This window comes from Pelobates fuscus, chromosome 3 (genome assembly GCF_036172605.1).
Source record: "Pelobates fuscus isolate aPelFus1 chromosome 3, aPelFus1.pri, whole genome shotgun sequence".
NCBI classification, from domain to species: Eukaryota; Metazoa; Chordata; class Amphibia; order Anura; family Pelobatidae; genus Pelobates; species Pelobates fuscus.
The window spans coordinates 46,880,939-46,899,670 of NC_086319.1; the positions used below are offsets into that span (position 1 = coordinate 46,880,939).

An 18,732-nucleotide genomic window follows, 5' to 3' on the forward strand; every position below is an offset into this window, starting at 1 on the left:
TTAAGAAAAAAGCTCAGAAGAATAACAGGCTTTAAAATGATGTCAGTTGCGCATACTAGTAATTGTATACCACTGGGAAATAAATTCAAGATAAATAAATCTAAACCAATGTAGTTCCATACTTTAGCTCTGTAAGATGCAGTAAAAAAGTCATAATGGAAAGATATGAGGAATATAGTGATATAAAAACAATCACAAGTTGTCTAAGATGGGAAAGAGAAAATTATTACAAAAGAAAGTAGGTCAAATTGTTAAATGGTCTGCAAATATACACTGGACATAACAAAAGTATACTTGTTTTAAGCACTTAATGGTTTATTTGATTAACAGGGAGTTATAGTGAAATCAAGTTTTAAAGGGATACTGCAGTGCCAGGAAAACAAATAGTTCTCCTGGCACTGCAGGTTCCCTCTCCCTCCCACTCCCCATCCCATGTTGCTGAAGGGGTGAAAACCCCTTCAGTGACTTACCTGAGACCACCGCTGATGTCTCTCGGCGCTGGTTTAGGGTCCACCCATGCTCCTCCCCCGCCGATGTCAGCCGGTGGGGGAGACCAATTGCACATGCGCGGCTGTCGTCGGGATGAGACCCAACGCGCCTTAGACCTCCCCATAGGAAAGCATTGAAAATGCTTTCAATGCTTTCCTATGGGGATTTTAGCGACACTGGAGGTCCTCACATAGCGTGAGGACATCCAGTGACGCTATAGCACAGAAAATCTGTACTATAGACCAGGAAGTGCCCTCTAGTGGCTGTCTACTAGAGGAGGAGTTAACCCTGCAACTAGAGGTGGAGTTAACCCTGCAATGTAATTATTGCAGTTTATGAAAACTGCAATATTTACAGTTGCAGGGTTAAGGGTAGTGGGAGTTGGCACCCAGACCACTCCAATGGGCAAAAGTGGTCTGGTTGCCTGGCGTGTCCCTTTAAGAAAATTCTGGTTAAAATAGCCAAGATGAGAGTAACATGGAGTATTATCAACTGACATGAGCTAAATGTTGTAATTTGACTCTCAGTTTAAAAAACAGAAGGGGGGGCGGGGCCTGACCGGGGAGCTGAGCAGTCACGCTTTCTGTGAGCTCCCGAGCCTGGGCCCAATTTTCAGCAGAAAACGGAGGAAAACTCACCCAAATTGGTCTTTCAGCCCACCGCAACTGGCACTGTGAAAGCATACCAACAAACCCACTGGGAGTCCGGGCCGGGAACTTGGGGCCTACAATGCATGGTGGTGGGGAGAGACGGCTGCTCTCCCGACTCGCCAAACCAAGCGGCACCCGAAGCATCGGGCCTCCCTACCCCCCCCCCAGGACCAGTGGGGGTTATCCTGGTCCCTAAAAGCATGTACCTTAAGCCTAAATTAACTGCAATTGTTGAAGACAGCCAAAAGCACGAAACACAAAGTCAAGCGGACGCTAATAAAATGGTGACCTCAGGCCTAACTGCAGAGCATGCTTCCACACAGCCTCTACATGAGCGTCTAGATGCACTGCTCAGCTGGTTCTGGGAGAAGCTGGAAAGACGGATGGCACATTAAACCTTTAAACACCAAGAAGAGGTGAGGCAGACTCAGGCTGTAAGGCAGAGCGGGCAGACCCAGGGAAAAGCCGCCGCGCACCGACGGGCGGAACACCCATCCAGGCAGGGGAACATTAGGAGACTCCCTCCTATCCACCAACCACACCACAGGAGAGCCGCCCGTCGCTGGCAGTGGACAACCACCAGGGCCCTCCACAGTGCCCATCATGGGAAATACCCGGCCCCGAGAGGCAACCGAGTCTGTGGCCACATGGTGCCAACCCCACATGATGCTGGGAATATGGGAGAAGCCCCCTGCCGCAACCACCTCCACTCCTCGCTGTCCCACCTGAAAACACTGCCAGAACTCCCGCCCAGAGGGAGCCTGAGCGGCCTACGCTTACCCAGTCGCACAAGCAGAGCCACCAGAACGGGCATAGGGTGAGGCAACCCGGACTCATGCAGGCCGCAGCCCGCAACCAACAACCCAGCCCACAACAAAGAGACTAAACTATTAACCCACCGAACTATAGACTTTAATGTATGCCACCTACCATGGTAATCAGACCCAGCCATAAGCAACACATACTTCATCCCTGCCAAGGAAGTACACTCACCCGGCACAGCTGGCTGTACGCAGGCACCACACATAAGACCAACACTACCCTCGCCACCTGCATGGCGGACACAACAGCTTATAACCGCACACATATATCGACATACCAGCCTGACCCCGAGAATGTCCATCACAGCAGTCTCGGATAGTACAACTCCATCCTCACAAACCACTATAGTGCCGAAGCATGTTTCCACACTATAACACACACCTGTGTTACTTTCATTGTCATGCAATGCCTCAACCCACTCTTACTTATGACTGTGATTTTTATCAATATGCAGCAGTTCAATAATCATAACGCAATAGCTTGTTATAAACTACCCTAATGATTGGCAAAGGCACACCAGCTGACTCATGGTTTAACCTACTCGGTATCATACTGTTGAAATATTAAGATGAGTTCATGCACTGTTAAGTTAGCATGTTACATACTGGATCTTATAATCCATAGCCTGAATTTCCATGCTACAGTTTAAACTTAAAAAATAAGGCATCGTTACCCTGGAAATGATACGTAATGAGTGCTCATAAGTCGCAGATATGTCTATTCTGCACAACTACGCTTACGCAAATTGTGTTAGTTACTTTGAAATCGCATGTTTACTACCTACATAGTGTATCAGCAGGTTGCTTCGTACTGAATAGCTATCTAACAAGTTTCTAGACACGCTGCACTCAGACGATTCCAACGTATTAACTAATATCTAGGTGAATAGCATGACTGTATTTGCACTGTATCAATGTTGATTGCAGGGCTCCAAGCGTGGCTCCAGTATTATGTTAGTAACTTAACATAACCGTTGTTTGCTTACCTTCAAAATGCTTTATATATGTTTTCGTTAATCGACTTAACAACAAAAAATGTGGCATTACTAAACAAGGAAATGTATCTACCTAATGCTAACGATGTATTAACCCCATCCTGTGAACAAACCGTACATTTCCCCTTTTCTCTCTTCTGTATCCCATCTCATATGCCTCAATAAAACAAAGATTGACAAAAAAAACAGAAAAAAAACAGAAGGACCACTGAAGGCACCAAGATCACTTAATCTCTGAATGCAGTTTTATCCAGACACTTTATTATTTGTTACACCTTTAGTGGACTTATTCCTGACAGCCACTAGAGGCATTTGAACCAAGTCAAGCTAATTTCTGAATCACATGCTCCAGGAGACCATTAGATTGGTGCAGCAGAGCAAGTTGCTGTGCATGCACACTAACCTCCCAGTGCGTCTCTATGGTGAAGCATTGAATATGCTGAAATTACGAAGATTGAGCAATTCAACTAATGAGGCAGGACCAGCAACATGAAGACCAGCACTGCTAGGACTACTAAGTGAGTAAATCAGTTTTTTTTATTTTTATGAAAATGGTGTGGGGCTGGACACCTAAATAATTTGTAAGATATATAGCAATAGAATACATGTTTGTGTCCTAAAAGCTATAATGTTTAAATATGTATAGTAGCTCAAGGCTCTTTCTGTAGAAACCAGTTTTTATTGCTGTATAATAATCTTGAAGATGGTAGGAAGACTTATTTTACTTCTTGCATAGGGCACGCAATTATGTAAGATAATAAAACCTGAGCAGGCTAACATATCTATCTATAGAATGACAAACAAGCAGTTAGAACATAAGTTTGGTTTAACGTAAAGTTATGAATGTAAGAAAGGAAATGTAGCCTGCTAATTATAAACTAAATGAAGAATAGAAGAATGATCTGGAAGTTCTACTGTGCAGAAATTAAAGGGGTTTCATTACTGAAATCCAAGTTGCACAATTTAGGCGTATACTAGACAATATATGAAGGTGAGAATTTTTTCACAATAGTATACTTTGTAAAAAAAACTTGCAATTCAGTTTTTAATTCACTTTAATTCCGGGTTAATTCACTTACCCGGTTACCCGGCCCAGGGAGCCTCCCGCGGCACGTCCGCCCTCCAGGAGCCCTCCCGGCCATGTGAGAGTGAGGTCCTTGCGAGGACCTCACAATCACATGGCCGAGATAGCTGGCTACTGCAATGCCAGCAGGGGGACTAACTGAAATGACAGTTAGTCCCCCTGCTGGCTGGAAATCAAATAAAAATAAGTTCAAATAAGTGTAAAAAAATATATATATATATACTTAGATCATATATATATATTATATATATGTGATCTAAGTATATATATACACATATACACACATACACATACACTGTCTAGGTGTATTTTACTATTAATATATATATTATTATATATATATATTAATATCAAATTACACGTAGACTGATACTGATTAAAAATATATATAATTATTGTTATATATATTTATAAATAATATATAAAAAAATATGTAAATACGTAAAAAAATAAAATAAAAAAAATTATTAAAAATAAAATATTAAAAAATATATAGATGTGTTTTATTTCATTCTAACTGTATTGTGATATTAATATATATATATATTTATATCAAAATACACTTATAACGAAATAATATATATATCTATATACATAAATATATACGGAAATATCACTATATATATACCTATATATAAATAAAAATATTTAAAAAATTATATATATATATATATATATATATATATATGTATATATACATATATGTATATATATATATACATATATTAATTCTACACATATATTTATGTAATAATTTTACATAATTAGGTATCCTAATTAATTACAATTAGCGGGACCTGCCTGACAACCCATGCCGAAAGTAAAGGGAATTTAATTTGCTAGCACTATATTTAACCCTATAACTTTCCAAGACACCATAAAACCTGTACATGGGGGGTACTGTTGTACTCGGGAGACTTCGCTGAACACAAATATTAGTGTTTCAAAACAGTAAAATGTATTACAACGATGATATCGCCAGTAAAAGTGACATTTTTTGCATTTTTCACGCACAAACAGCACTTACACGGACGATATTATTGCTGCAATACTTTTTACTGTTTTGAAACACAAATATTTGTGTTCAGCGAAGTCTCCCGAGTACAACAGTACCCCTCATGTACAGGTTTTATGGTGTTTTCAAAAATGACAGCGTCAAATATAAGGCTTGTGTTTCATTTTTTTCACTTTAAAATTCGCCAGATTGCTTACGTTGCCTTTATGACCCTATGGTAGCCCAAGAATGAAAATTACCCCTATGAGGGCATACTATTTGCAATAGTAGACAACCCAAGGTATTGCAAATGGGGTATGTCCAGTCTTTTTTAGTAGCCACTTAGTCACAAACACTGTCCAAAATTGGCGTTTTTTGCATTTTTCACACACAAACAAATACTAACGCTAACTTTGGCCAGTGTTTGTGACCAAATGGCTACTAAAAAAGACTGGATATACCCCATTTGCAATACCTTGGGTCGTCTACTATTGCAAATGGTATGCCATTATGGGTGTAAATTTATTTCCTGGGCTACTATACAGTCTCAAAGGTAACGTAACCAATCTGGCGAATTTTAATTTCAAATGTAGCCTGCTATATTTGACCCTGTAACTTCCCAAAACACCATAAAAACTGTACATAGGGGGTACTGTTTTACACGTGAGACTTTGCTGAATACAAATATGTGTATTTTATTGCAGTAAAAGCAAACAGTATTATGACATTTACAGTTAAAATGTCATGTAGAACTAAAAAAATAAAAAAATATTATTTTCTCCCATTTTTTTCATATTAAATTATGTTTCATATCTAAATTTTTGATATTAAATGAAAGCCCTGTTTCCCCTGAATAAAATGATATATAATAAGGGGGGGTGCATTTAATATGAAAGAGGTGAATTACGGTTGGACAGACATATAGCGCAAATGCCAGGTTTCGTTTACATTTTGTTTCGTTCACAACTTGTACATTTGGCTGCGGTCTTAAGGGGTTAAGCAGGTTTTTTTTTATCAGACTTATAAACATTTAAAGTTCTTGCAACTTGCAATCTTTAATCAGCTTTGCATATGATTACAGATGAGCTATAATTTACCGGTATTGGTTATATACATTATTAAATGAGATAATTAAATCAAACATTTAATTAATAATAAAAAAGAACATCCATTTATTTAAATGTGCACATATGCATGTATTTGTTTTTGCTTGTTTCGTACAAGAAAAAATGCTTAATTAATATAAAACACAGTTATTAGTCTTCCTACCTTTTTATATGCGATCCAGTCAAACACTCTGTCAATATCTGTCGCTTTCAATACTTCTTGGGAAACTGGATGAGAACTGACTAATCCATCAAGCAGCATTACCTCATGTAAGACATCAGTTAAAAATCTTTGTTTTTCCTGAAATCATATAAAGAAATATATTGTGGATATTTTATAACTTAAATAACATCATTATTTTTTATTGATAATTGCATTTAGCTTCCCTCAGGGATCAAAATGCTGAACACAGAATGTGACATATTCCTTTTCACACTACAACTCTCACACTCACACTGACACTCATGTATGGTTCCGTAAATTAAAAAAAAGTGACTTGTTCACAATGCAAATATTTAATAGATAGAGTAATATATATAGTATTTTTTTTACAGTCTTTATTTTTTTTTTTTTTTTTTTTTTTAAATTCTTTATTTTTGTAGTGCAGGGATACAATACAAGTTGGCAAGAGGTGCCCCAAAAGCAGTCCTCTGGCTTATCCACGCGTAACATGCGGGGTACATGCATATCAAGCACAATTTTTGTTATTTAGTCAAGTTTAAACATATAAAATAATACTTAGAATGGAAATATGATTAAGTTAGAACAGTGCAATAACCATGTTGTGAACATTCAGATTAATGTGGTTAAGTTAACAGGTAGATTTAATAACGGACCTTGCGCTTTGTAAGATAGGTATGCACGCTAAGTAGATACTGTTCTAGCAAGTAACTGTGTGAACCATAAAGTGAAAGCACTAAGTTGAAAAGCGCAAGTAAAAGTGCTGAACGGTATTCGCAAGGGTGTCGCTTGTAAGTAAATCATACGTTAATTTATGTTATTCTAGGCTGTATTCTGTTGTGTCAGGCAGAGTTTCAAGTGCAGGTGTGTACATATAGTGGTTTACTGACATATGGTAAACTGTTAAAATAACAAGCTCAGCTGAATCAAGCATTTAAAGCAAAACAATATTAGTGTCCACCCCATGTTGGGCCAATACAGTTAGTCCTGCTTCCTTGCCGGGATGCCGGACGATCCGCCTGTTGGTAGTGCGGTCTGCCATAGTGGGAAGATCGGATTGACGTCTTGGTGGCAAGTGCAGTCTCCTTAGGTGTCCGTGCAGGGAAACTATCTTCTACCCAGGGGTACGTGTTGTCCAGCCTGATGCCCGCCGTGTACAGGGGGAGAGAGTTGTCGGGCAGTATGTTCCAGCCCCTCTGCGGTGAGTGAAGCAGTTCAGTAGGGTAAGTTAGGGCCTTAAACCTTGGTCCCGTGGTGTGGTCAGTACCCGCTGATGCTGTGGGTGGTAGTGCTGCTCCCCCCTGGCTTGTGGTACCTTGGAGTTCCTTCTTTGGCTCCTGTCCATTCAGGTCCTGTAGTCCGCCTGTGCAGTAAGAAGGGGATGCGTCCGGCAGAGTCGCCTGCCACGCGGTCTCCGCCATCTTGGAAGCGGACCCTCAGCAAGTTAGTGGCACTCCGGTGGGACACAGGGTGGGGGCCGGGATCACCCCCGCCGGCCCATAGGGGGGGGAACAGGGCCGGACCCGCCTAGCTTCTCGGTTCCGCCGTACCTCTGGCGGGCAGGATAGCTGGGCAGCGGCCGTCCACCCCGCTCACTCAGTCTTTATTTTTTTATTTTAAATTTTCGCAAAACACAAAGACAAGACAAAAGAAAGATCAACAAAACAGATCTCGATTAAGAAATAGATTATTGAGAAATATCGATCAATTGTAAACCCATAAACCATCTTAAGTAGGAATCACAAACTCACCACTGTGCAAGGTTAAGCTGTATTCATATTCATAATATTAATGTAAATATAATGTAAAATACAAAAACGTTTCTGAAATGACTTAAGTCCAAGTTATTTAAAAGCCTAAAATCTGTTAAAAAAAAAGAGTTAGAAAATTGTCTTAGGAACGAAATGTTCGTCTTAGATGGTCTCTGAGCAAGTAGTAGGGCAGAGTAAATGGTCTTTAACTATTATGGCAAAGACCATCAAATTGTTTAAAGTAACTGGCATTCATAAGGACCAAATAAGGACAGAATAACCAAAGGAGACCACAGTATGAAAAGTTGGTTCAGGTTGCTTCTGTGCAAACCAGAGATTAAGCAATATTACAATGAAGATCAACTACATTTTGCTCGACATGATTTAATATGTGTTATCTGGTATAGTATGAATGATGCAGCCCAATTTTTTTTTTATAATTATAAAACTTTGATAAGAGTTAAAAATAAAAAGACATATACATAATCAAATAAATCATAATCAACTAAGAAAAGATACCAAATATTTGAGAATTGGAAACGTGTCTTCTACATTGAATCACCATTTGAAACATGCTGGTTCAACCAAAATATGAATTCGTAGAAAGGGTGAGGAATATGTTTCAAGACTCCTCAATTCATGAGAGTAGGTACCATATATCATATATATTTGCTCATATTCTGTTTCATGTCTACAGTGTCTGTGTTCGAACTTAAGCAAATACTTGCAGTGCTTGCTTGTCATTTATAAAAACGGTCCTTCTTAATTTTTCAGGAGGATCATAGTATAGGTAAAGTATTATCCCACATTGGGCAAAAAACAGTTATTAGGAGCTGAAATGTTATCTCTAAGACAATAATATGATGCTCAGTATGATGCTCAATTAGGTAAGTATCCATGACAAGTGTCTACGCTGTAAAAATATTAAGCACAGCTCACACTATTTAGCATTGAATATAGGCACCCTGCTACTGTTACTTATACATTGCTAAACCTTTTACTAATTTCCTCAGCAGCATAACCTGTTTTAATATCTATACATTTTATTGCTCACCAATATTGATCATCACCATCAATATTTTTGTGTCACCACCACCACCACGTCTGTCCTGAATAAGTCTTCCTTGGATCTGATGTTGGTCATAATCCAGGATGTCAGGGAGGATTTACAAGAAGTCCGTATCAAAATACAACAGATAGAAAGTGAGCATGCCGTGCTCCTCAACTCACAAGAAGGTATTGGTCAACAATTGAAACTCAGTGAGGATATTCTCAAATATAAAAACCAACTAGTAAAGTTCAAACGGCAAAAGATGGAGAGGGTCAGAATGGATTACAGTGAGAATCAAGTATACAGATGGTTGATGGGGGACCAAAGACAGAGACCTAGACGCTTCCGCAAAAGAATTATCAAACCTAACGTCTCCACCATAGATATAACTTCGGGAGAGTCGGCCTCAGAAAATGAGGGATCTTCATCGCAAAAGTCGGTCACTTTTTTAGGGATAAGCGACCAAACAGAGACGACTTCTCCTCCACGCAAAATCACCAGGAGTACGTTAAGAAACGAAAGAGACATGTCACACGGAGGGGCCAGAGGGGGCATCCCCACTGGACTCAGGGACAAACCACCCCTCCGGAAATAATTCCGGTCTTTAATTTATCGGATAGGGAGATGTCAAGGGAAGAAATTGATATCCTTAATAAAGGTCTCTCCTACATCCCCACCACATTACCCAACCAGTTTCTATGGGATGTGGAACTTTTCAAATTTGGTAGACAATTAAGATTAAAAGATTTTTTTTCAGAAACCATCAGTAGAACGACCATTGGAACAAGAGCAGGGTGCCATGCACAGATTTAAAATTGCGAGCAAATTTGATCCACCTGTTTGTCATCCGACCATTAAAACTTTCCTTACACTAATGAAAACTGAAATGGAGGAAATAGTATTGAATCAGCGTCCAACACATTCTAACCTCTCAAAAAAACAAAGAGCGATTGTTCGACAACTATCTCAAGATGCCTCAATCATAATTCGACCGGCGGATAAAGGAGGGGGAATTGTGATACAAAACTACAAGGATTATGCTCTGGAGATATACAGACAGTTGGAAGATACAAACACCTATCAAGTTCTTGAAGGCGATCCCACGAAAGAGATAGCGCAGAAAATTCAGGATACTCTGAGATTTGGAGTGATGGCAGGGTTCATCGATATACAATTATCACAGTTTCTGGAGAAAAGAAATCCCCGGATACCCGTCATTTATACTCTCCCGAAAATCCACAAGCACCCCTCCAAGCCCCCCGGAAGACCGATTGTATCGGCAGTGGATGGAATCTTAGAGCCCATAGCTAAATACTTGGACTTTTTATTTAAAGTACCGGTCTATGCAATTCCTACATGCATAAGAGACACGGCACAATTGATAGAAGAGTTGAAAAAGATAAAAACGGTGAATGAACACATCACTTTAATCACTTTGGATGTCTCCAGCTTATACACAGTGATACCCCACGATGGGGGCATTGAGGCCATGAGAACACTATTATGTGAAACTGAACACTATCGAGGTCCCCCTATAGAGTTCACGTTGGACCTGCTAGCCCTGGCTTTGGAAAATAACTATTTTAGATTCGAAACCAAGTGGTATCTACAAAAAGCGGGGACGTCCATGGGGGCGGCTATGGCCCCCATGTACGCGAACTCATATATGTACCAGTATGAGAGGGAGCATATCCTCACAAAATATTCGGGACACATTCTCAAGTATTTTCGATACATAGATGATATCTTAATCCTATGGAAGGGGGTACCTGAGGAGGCAATTAAATTTGTTGAAAATATTAATGGGTTAGAATCACCAATCAGAGTGACATCACATATCAGCAATGAGAAAATACAATACCTTGATTTGGAGATCATACTCGACCAAGGAGTGATAGAATACCAATTATACACGAAACCCACGGACCGAAACACGTTACTTCATTACGAGAGTGCGCATCCTAAACACGTGAAGGACTCATTGCCTTATTCACAATTTCTGAGAGTTATCAGGAATAACTCTAGGGTAGCCCAGTGTGAAGTACAGCTACAACAAATGTACAACAAATTTTTAATTAGGGGCTATACACGGAAAATTTTGGATAGAGCCCTTAAGAGAGTGAGGGACCACGCAACAGAGAAAGCGCAGCAACCAAGCGATAGGATATCTAGGATCCCTTTCCCGATGACATATAACACTTCCACCTCTAGGGTTTGTCAAACGGTGACCAAGAATTGGCATATGATGGAAAAGGACTCTAGCCTCCCGGAAAGCATCCGAAAGAAACCAATGTTTTCCTACAAAAATAGCAGGAGCCTGAGAAATCTGCTGGTACATACGGACCCAATTCAAAGTTACATGCCTACCAATAAGAACAACATCAGTAACGGATGTGTGAGGTGCTTGGGGTGTGTCACTTGCGGACACCTTATCCCATGTAAGAGCTTTAATCATCCTCATACAGGTCAGGTATTTAAGATTCTACATAGGATAGGTTGCCGAACAGATTTCGTAATATACAAATTATCATGCCCATGTGGACTGCATTATGTGGGCAAGACAGAAACTGCCCTATGCGAACGGATAAGAGGCCACAGGTCGAGCATTCGCCTGGCCTATAGGGATAAAAAGTCGGACAAACCAGTGGCTCGCCACTTTTTGGAGAAGGGCCATCCTCTAGCAACACTGAAATGTGTAGCGATTGACCATCTCCCTCCCTCTAGAAGAGGAGGCAATAGACAGGAAAAATTGCTACAGAAAGAGACGTGGTGGATCAAAAAGTTGGGAACTCTTGCTCCCGATGGACTCAATGAAAAATTATCGTATATCTCTTTTCTTTAAACATATGGGTCCTAATAGGTATATGTTATATGTATTTCCATTTTTATATCATTTTTATTCAAAGTGCTGGAGCTTTTAAATTTTCCCCATTATTGTATATTCAATCATGGTTCCAATGTTTTTTTCAGTTTAGAACAAATTGATACATCTTTGCACGACATACGAATATACAGATGCTGATTTACGAATCAGGTATATCGGGATACATTAGAATCTGGATTCTCCCTGCTTTCCCTTCTTCCTTATGTAGGATACAGTAGTACCATGTTTCACTCGAAAGGAGACTAGTGTCCATGATGACAATCTCCTGTTATAGTATTTACCACATGTTAGATGTGGGCATGACAGAAGCCATAGGCTATATGTACACTTTTTTGCACATGACAATATTTTCACCTGTTTTTATTTTTAGATCTTTCTTTGTTCACTTGTTTACACTATTTTATATATATATAATAATACATTTGACATTGGCCATCAGTGGTCGTGCATTTCACGTCCAATCCTTTTTTCTTTTGTTATACTATTTTGTATATATGTAATCATACACTTGATACTGGCCATTAGTGGTCGTGCATTTCACCTCCAATCTTGGAGATTGGTGGGTTATATTATATTCTATGGCACTGAGTTCCCTGCCCCTGTAGGATCCTTAAGATTTTTTTGATTCTGATTGTCCAAGAGCAGGCTATACCTTACAGATTAGATATATTCTTATTTTTCTTTATCTACCTTACAGTCCGTAGCAATAGGCTATGGTCTATGCATACACATTTTTTTGGAACACATAGGTAGGGATATGGGTTTCTGTTTGATACATGGAGGATATGGGGATGGGTAGGGAGAACTGCTATAATCCTGTGTATGACTTACATATGATGTGGCATCTGGTTAGATTTCAAATCCGTTCCGGGTACTAACACTATACCGAGGGTCTGTCTCAGACGCATGCGCGTCAATCTCCGTGGTTACACAGAATGCAGGAGCTTGGAGAATTAGCCAATGGGGGAAAGTTAGACGCCTCGCGTCAATATCACCCTGGCAACCAGCCCGCATACGAAATGATACGGCGCTCGCTGAGACTTAGACCTCAGGTGGTGCTGACCCAGGGGTTCGGCGATCGGAATCACCAGATAGCACAGATAGGACAGGGTTGCATCCCTGACACATGAAGGTACAATACTTGCATGTAAGTAATGTGTGAAATGGCTATATTTCAAATCCACATCGGGTAGTGGATACTATATCGCAGTCTCTTGCTCTATACGCATGCGCTTATCACACGTAACGTCATCACTGGGAGAGTTAGCCAATGAGTGAAAGCCTGGCGTTTCACGTCAGACTCACCTTGGCAACCAGTGTATACACGGAAGTGAGCGGTGCTTAAGGAAACATTGACTGCAGATGGTGTCAGCCCGGGAGTGTGGTAATTGGAATGGCCGGCCCCCCCACACACAGCTGATCTGTAAGTATGTCGTGATTGTTGTTCTTATTTAAACACAGTTTTTGCTTCATTTGTTTGTTGCTTGCTGTCCTGATGAAAGTTCCCTAGAGGAACTGAAACGTTGACATTTTTCTTGGAATAAAATAGAGATTTTTCTACAAATACCTGGGAGTGCTGATTATCATTTACTTCTATATATATATATATATATATATATATATATATATATATATATATATATATTGTGAATACATTTGGCAGAATGGAAAGAAATATTGATTTTTTTTATATTAGAAACATAAAACAATATTAACAAAATTTAAATATGTGATAAGGACAAAAATGTAAATGTAACAAAGAAAAAGTGATTTAGTTACAACTTGAATTAATTAGGTTTGGGGCAGCCTTAATAGATCACAGTTATTGTTAATTTGGATAGTGAAAAACGTATGAAGAACAGACGTCTTAGTTAAAATTTTATAATGAAAAATAGAAAATAAAACGTTGAATAAGACCAGTTAAATATGATGAATTATGATGAATTTGCAATTCTACTATATTCGACATAGCCTAATGACAAATTATAAAACAGCAATAAATGAAATACGGCTGCCCAGATATTCTAGAGAAACATTTACCTTTGCTTATTTTTGCAAGTATACTTGAGACTTATTGAAACCTTTGCAGCTACTTGTATTCTGACATTTTCCCGTATTAGGGCTCGTAGTGCTTATATTTAAAACTATGCTTTTTCCCAGTTCTACCTGTTCTGTGCTGGGCAGTTAGAATAATGTGCTCCTCTGAAACATCTGGTGTCTTTAGTAATCTTTGTCAATGCCACAATTATTTCACACAATCTTGGATACTTGTTATCTGTATATGTAATCCTTCCTTTAAATCAAGTTGTCTCTATTTGCCTTGGGATTTGAAACATACCAAGTCTATACCTAGTACATAGAAAGTAACTGATCCAAGCACATCAGATGAGAATTGCAGACCTCAATAGGAAACAGTACATAAAGTTTAGAGAGGAGCCAAAACATTGTCTCCATTTCCTTGTTTCAAATAAAGACTATGTTTTAGAAGAAACCTTAGGTGTGCCTAGATATTTCTTTTTTTCCCCATATGTGTTTTTTTTCCCCATATGTGTGCCTGGATATTTATTTTTTTCCCCATATGTTGCAGGTAGTAACTTCTGTTATTTGTTGCTAGAGTACAGCTTTGTGATATACTCCATTTACTCCAAGTTTCTGTGCCTTTTAGTTAATTTTTGTTACAGGCTATTGGTGCTATCATTTTTGAGCCCGAAACGGCTATTCCAACTGCCAGGCTAGACAATGAGGTCAAAGTGCCACCCAATGTCCAAACTGGTGTCCTGCTAGGCTATTGCCTCCAGCTAAGTCCCCATATTGTACCAGCAACCAAAGCAGTCGTTTATTCATTGCAATCTTTTCTAGTTTTCTATATAAAGAATATATTAGATCCAATGTCTGAACGTGTAGGAAAACTGCTTTTGAATGTAAATATCAAATAAAATGTAAATTGAAAGAAAAAACACGTGACAGTGTTAGTACTTGATTAGAAATGCATGCCTTGTAACTAAAGAACACTACAGCAATTCAAAATATGAGCTGATAAGAATTCATTTATAACAGTTTTCTTGTGAAACGCACAGTAGGAACCTCTGGAAAAAAAGTTTTATATTTGCTTAATCTATTTTTTTCTTTGCATTGTAAAGTAGCTTTCAGATTTTAATGTGAAGGTGATTTAAAATGTGAGAACAAATATTGCAATTGTATTTGAAAACATAAAATCATTGATGAGTCGTTGGGTTTGATTAACCATACTATAAATTATTTTAGTTTAGTTAACAGTATGTAGAGGTACTCAATTCTATATTTTACTGCTTTTATATTATAGATATCCCTACTGCATGCGTATATTTTATTTTACATTTTTATAGTCAGACTTAGCCCAAAAGCTTTGGATTACTATTCTAACCACAACCACGTTGTGGTGAAGTGTTTTAAACTTCAGTATATACACTTTAGTTTCCTCTCTGGTGGGAGTTATAACTTTATTTAATTGATGAATAGGGTTAAGCCCCGAGACACTACGGGAGTGTCTTTTTGGTGCTCTAGTTTCAGAGTGGGAGACTCTGCATGAGCAGACCTCTCTACTTTGAACAACCTTTTGTATATTTTTCTAGCAAATTTAAACATCATATTTCAGTCTAATGTTAAATAAACCTAAACCTATAGACATAAAAAAACCTTAATGAAGCATTTTTGGTGTACAGATCATCCCCTTTAGTCTGACTACTCAATTATTTGCCATATAGAGGTTATATCACTTTTGTTTCTGTTTATGCAGGTCAAGCCACACCTCCGACACAGCCTGTATTTATTTTCAATGAGTTGCTAACTAGCATTACAATTTTTTATCTCCTGCTCTGTAAATTGAACATTAATCACAAACAGGTTGATCATGCATGGTCTAGCAAGCTATTAACAGTGCTGGAGATAGGGAATTCTAAATTAAACAGAATGTGTTATAAAGGAAGGTTAAACATTAGCTCTTTCTTTACAGGAATTGTTTAAGAAGGATGTGAAATTCATATGCAAGGAGGTGTGGCTAGGGTTGCGTAAACAAAGTGATTTAACTCTTAAATGGCAGATAATTGAACAATGAGACTGCTGGGCATGATCTATACACCAAAACCACTCCATTAAGCTAGCATTGTTTTTGTGCCCATAGTGTCCTTTTAAAATGCCAATTAAGACAAAATTCCAGATTGTCAACATGTAGTTTTAGCATTTCTTGACTAACTAGAAAATATATTTTTGGATTACAACATCAATATCACAAGCAGAGTATCTAATAGGATAATAGAACATAGGGTCAAGATAATAAATAATAAATATGTTAAAGGAAAAATACATAGCAGACAACATACTTTGCAAGCAGTGGCATGTATGCTATTTTTCCTATAATTTCATACACTCCAGCTCCTATTCAAACTTTATTATTTGTCTATGTATGCCCTAAGATGTATTTTTTCATAGATAAAATATAACTTTTTTCAGGTTTCATGAGTGCCTTTATAGCTTCTATGAAAAGTATCTCTTAGTAATACTCTTTTCAGTTTAATCATTCTGAAATGTTGAGCCAAGTTTGGCTGTTGTGTAGGATCAGCCAAGTTCTGATGGAATCACATTATTTAGTATATTTAGGACCATCTGTTTTGAGTACCTTAGATGCAACTCAGAAAAGATGTAAGTTCTCTTGCCATCACATCACAAGCAATGAATAACCAATTAAAAGCAAGTTTGACATCCCATTCACATCCTGCTATTATTGTAGTGCAGTTTGCTCTACTGTCAAATGTCAATGGCTTATGTTCTTTCCTTCCCTAATAGGGTAAATATAAATTATGGAAGAAGTACATACTGTGAAATTTCCAGTGATGTGCTTGGAAGCATTAAAAGGTTTTCTATATATTTTTTTTTATATAATAAATATGTTAGTTTACAGTCAGCCATACTATTGGTCCTCCTTGTAAAGGAATTATAAATCAATCTTTTTTTTAGTCAATCTTTATTTAGTCATTTCAAAAAATATAGAATGTATTATAGAAATAAAAGAGACATCACACACAGGGGATGATATAAGAGACATACCATGTTGGAGCAATATGTATACTGTAGTAAACAATGTAAACAATGTAAACAGTATAATAGAGGCTCACAAGAACAATAGCAAAGAAACATACAAATAAGAAGTAGCAATTAGTGAACAATATAAATTGAATATTGCAGAAGTAGCCCTAGATCACGCTAAATCCTAGAGGTATATGTGCGTTATATGGGTACCAAGAGCAAAAGAGAAACAGCAGTGAAAGAATGAAAACAAAACAAGCAGAGGAAGAATGTAAAAAAAATGGTGGGTAAATGGGAGGAAAGAAAAAGAGTTATGTGTAAATAGAATCAAGGAACAGGAAAGGCAATGTCTACCCCCTCCATGGCTCCAACACCAGTCTCTCCACACTACAGATGTCTCTCAGCAAGGAACTCTTGACAAGAGGCCCAGGTAGAGTGATAACTCTTCTGTCTCTGGTATATGGAGGTAGTCATCTCCTCCATTGTCCTAATTTCCTCAACCTTTTCCACCCATTGTTGAAATGTGAGTGCTCTGCCAGGGTACTGGGCAGCATTCAAAAGGTGTTTGATAAGAGATTTTTTGTAGATGCAAATTAGCAATGTGGTGTAGTGAAGTATTCAGCAGGGTGGAAAAGAGGTGGGCTTTGCAGTAGATGGCATCAGGAAGCCTGAATACTCTTCAAAATAGCACTATATCTGAATACTCCCACAAGATTTTAGTTCCCCCTCAGCACCAACAGGGATCAAATTTGTTGAGATGTATAGGATGCAACATGTTTTGAGTTCTGTACCACCCAATAGGAGTTTATAATTTGTCTCCTGTATTTTTGAGGACATAGCGCTCACACGTTTAAAACTATTCTTTTGCCCACTGTTTTTCATAAATCAATCTTTAATGCAGACCTGTCACATTTGAGATTTATATATAAACCATTAACACAATACAAGTTCTGTACGGTTTTGCTTATATTTTGTTTTAATTCCAAGCATACTTTATTTGTTAATTTACATGATATATCTAGCTGTTGTGGTACAGCCAGATCATTCCATTCCATTAATTTAACCTCCACCTTCACTATAGAAGATATACCCAAAATGTTCTTGTGTGGCATTTCTGTGCAGATACCCAAGCATGCATGAGTGCACCTGGAACATCATGTGATGATGATGTCCCCCTAATACAGAAGGGCTATGGAGGTAATAACGTTTATAATCATCTCCACTACATAACTTACCCCACCCAGAACTTCAACTGCATTTACTGAGGTGAGGAAATGAGGAAATGTCACTTAGAAAGCAGCGATGGTTCCACTTTAAACATATTGTTGCTTCTCTAGTGATTTCAATCATAGTTTGAACACTCCAGAGTGGTAACAGATATGAACAACATCAACTGTGATAAGCATCCACTACCCTGTGGTAGAATTGTGAATAATATGTATTGTATATTAGAGGAAAACGGAAATGACTTCCAGATAACAGTACCTAGATTCATACCATTCCTGGAAAATTGGAAATGGTGAGGTCGAATATTTACAATCCTAAAAAAAATGCAATCTCTATTGTTTTTGGTGGCACATAGCAAATTGCTTGGTTATTAAAGCAAATATTAGCACTGTTAGAGAAAATGTGTGTCATACAGCTTTAATGCAGATAAAATATATG

At 38.2% G+C, this 18,732-nt stretch overlaps 1 protein-coding gene across 1 annotated transcript in view; it reads right to left on the reverse strand.

The window, feature by feature from the left end:
- TRHDE (thyrotropin releasing hormone degrading enzyme) overlaps nucleotides 1-18,732 on the reverse strand; it is a 768,585-nt gene that overhangs the window by 273,479 nt on the left and 476,374 nt on the right. Inside the window, exon 7 of the mRNA XM_063446120.1 lies at nucleotides 6,303-6,440. Coding sequence (XP_063302190.1) covers nucleotides 6,303-6,440 — 138 coding nt within the window. The remainder of the gene's footprint in view (nucleotides 1-6,302; nucleotides 6,441-18,732) is intronic.